Source organism: Penaeus monodon, chromosome 22 (genome assembly GCF_015228065.2).
Source record: "Penaeus monodon isolate SGIC_2016 chromosome 22, NSTDA_Pmon_1, whole genome shotgun sequence".
In the NCBI taxonomy this organism is placed as follows: domain Eukaryota; kingdom Metazoa; phylum Arthropoda; class Malacostraca; order Decapoda; family Penaeidae; genus Penaeus; species Penaeus monodon.
This window is the reverse complement of record NC_051407.1, coordinates 41,877,938-41,879,404: the sequence shown is the minus strand read 5'-3', so window position 1 is coordinate 41,879,404 and position 1,467 is coordinate 41,877,938. Positions and strand designations below refer to the sequence as shown.

Here is a 1,467-nt window from a genome sequence, read left to right as displayed (position 1 = left end):
ATATATTGTTTTACTTTTTAGTGTACCCAATATGTTTTTCAATAGTTACCATTTTTCGTGATAATACAGTAACTGAAATAAGAGTGTTTTAGATATAGCTAACATGTAGATGACAATGATTTCTTGTTATGCAAGTGTGTATTTAGATAAAGTAAATTGTTTATTCTGGATTAGTAGAAGTGAAATATTTTGATAGAAACACTAGAAATATAGAAGAATAGTGGGTATTTAAGCTTGCTTGCAACAGTTACTGAATTACTGTCTCCATGAATATAGAGTTCCTATGCAGTGATATGAAAATATTTCATTCAGACTGTGTTCATGAAATATCAAAACATTTGAAGGGACTTTCTCTTTTGGCTGTTTAAAACTTATTAATTATAAATCTGGCCTCAGGTGGTATAAAAACTGACATCTCCAGCGTGAACTTTTGATTCAAATTACAAGAAAGAAATGTCCTTGTTTATAAAGAAAGACAAGGTATGACAGCTAACTATGTTTACTGTAGAGCAGGGTTGATATCATGTCAAACTTAGTCCTATCATATCAGACTAGTAACACAACCAATCCATTTATGATGTACTTAGATGGGCTCTGTAATTGGTACAGTATGTAATGGTATACCAGGGGGCAGTTGTGGTGCTGGATGTGTGCTGGTGCTGGGTGACTGCAGGTTGTGCAAGTGGGTGCCAGACTCTATACTGGGTGTTAGTTCCATGATTATGACACTTAGGCTTGGGCTGATTAATGGTGCCATTAGATTTGGTTTTACTTAGTTATTCAGTAGAGAGTCTGTTATTATCATATTTTATGGAAGAAAAATGCATTCTGTTGCTACTTTATTGTAACTGAATTGTAATTTTTGTCTAGATTACATTTCAAAGAAAGTTGATATCTACATCATATGGGGAGAAAGACAGGCATTTGGGTGACAGACAGCAGAAACAGATAGACAAACTGTGTGTATTAGTGATTGAGTTGAGTGAGGTAGACAGAAGTGGGGAGGGGGGAGGAAAGTTTGTAAAAGAGATGGTGTGTGATGAACCTGACAGCACTCAGGTTGAGGGGATTAATGAGCAGTGCCCAGACCCTGGTGGGAAGGGTGGGGAGTGGGGGAATATTTGTGTCATGAGAGGCAAGGAGAAGGGGGATCCCCATTGCTGCTGCTGTTCAGTAAGAGGTTGGCTTTGGTGACAAGTGTTCCTTAGGGTGATTCAGTGTTGACAGTGCTCCATCAGCATGCAAGGATATACAAGTATGTGCCTTATTATTTGTGTTTAGAGGTATACTAGTAGGGTTATGTAAATTTTTATTAGTGTTAATACGATACTGTGCCTGAATGAGTGCCTAGGTATGAATACAACCAACCTGAAGTGTGAGAACCAATGAACAGATCCTGTCTTATCAAATGAAAGTGTAATTGACCCCCCCCCCCCTCCCCTAAAGATGGGTTCATTAAAAGTATAC

At 37.8% G+C, this 1,467-nt stretch overlaps 1 protein-coding gene across 1 annotated transcript in view; it reads left to right on the top strand.

Annotated features, from left to right (window-relative positions):
- Positions 1-1,224: 1,224 nt before the first annotated feature.
- The window catches only part of LOC119587148 (ras-related protein Rap1-like), a gene marked incomplete in the record, with an annotated part of 2,651 nt that continues 2,408 nt past the window's right edge, over positions 1,225-1,467 (top strand). The window contains 1 exon segment of the mRNA XM_037935904.1: positions 1,225-1,255. Within this exon segment, the coding sequence (XP_037791832.1) occupies positions 1,240-1,255 (16 nt within the window).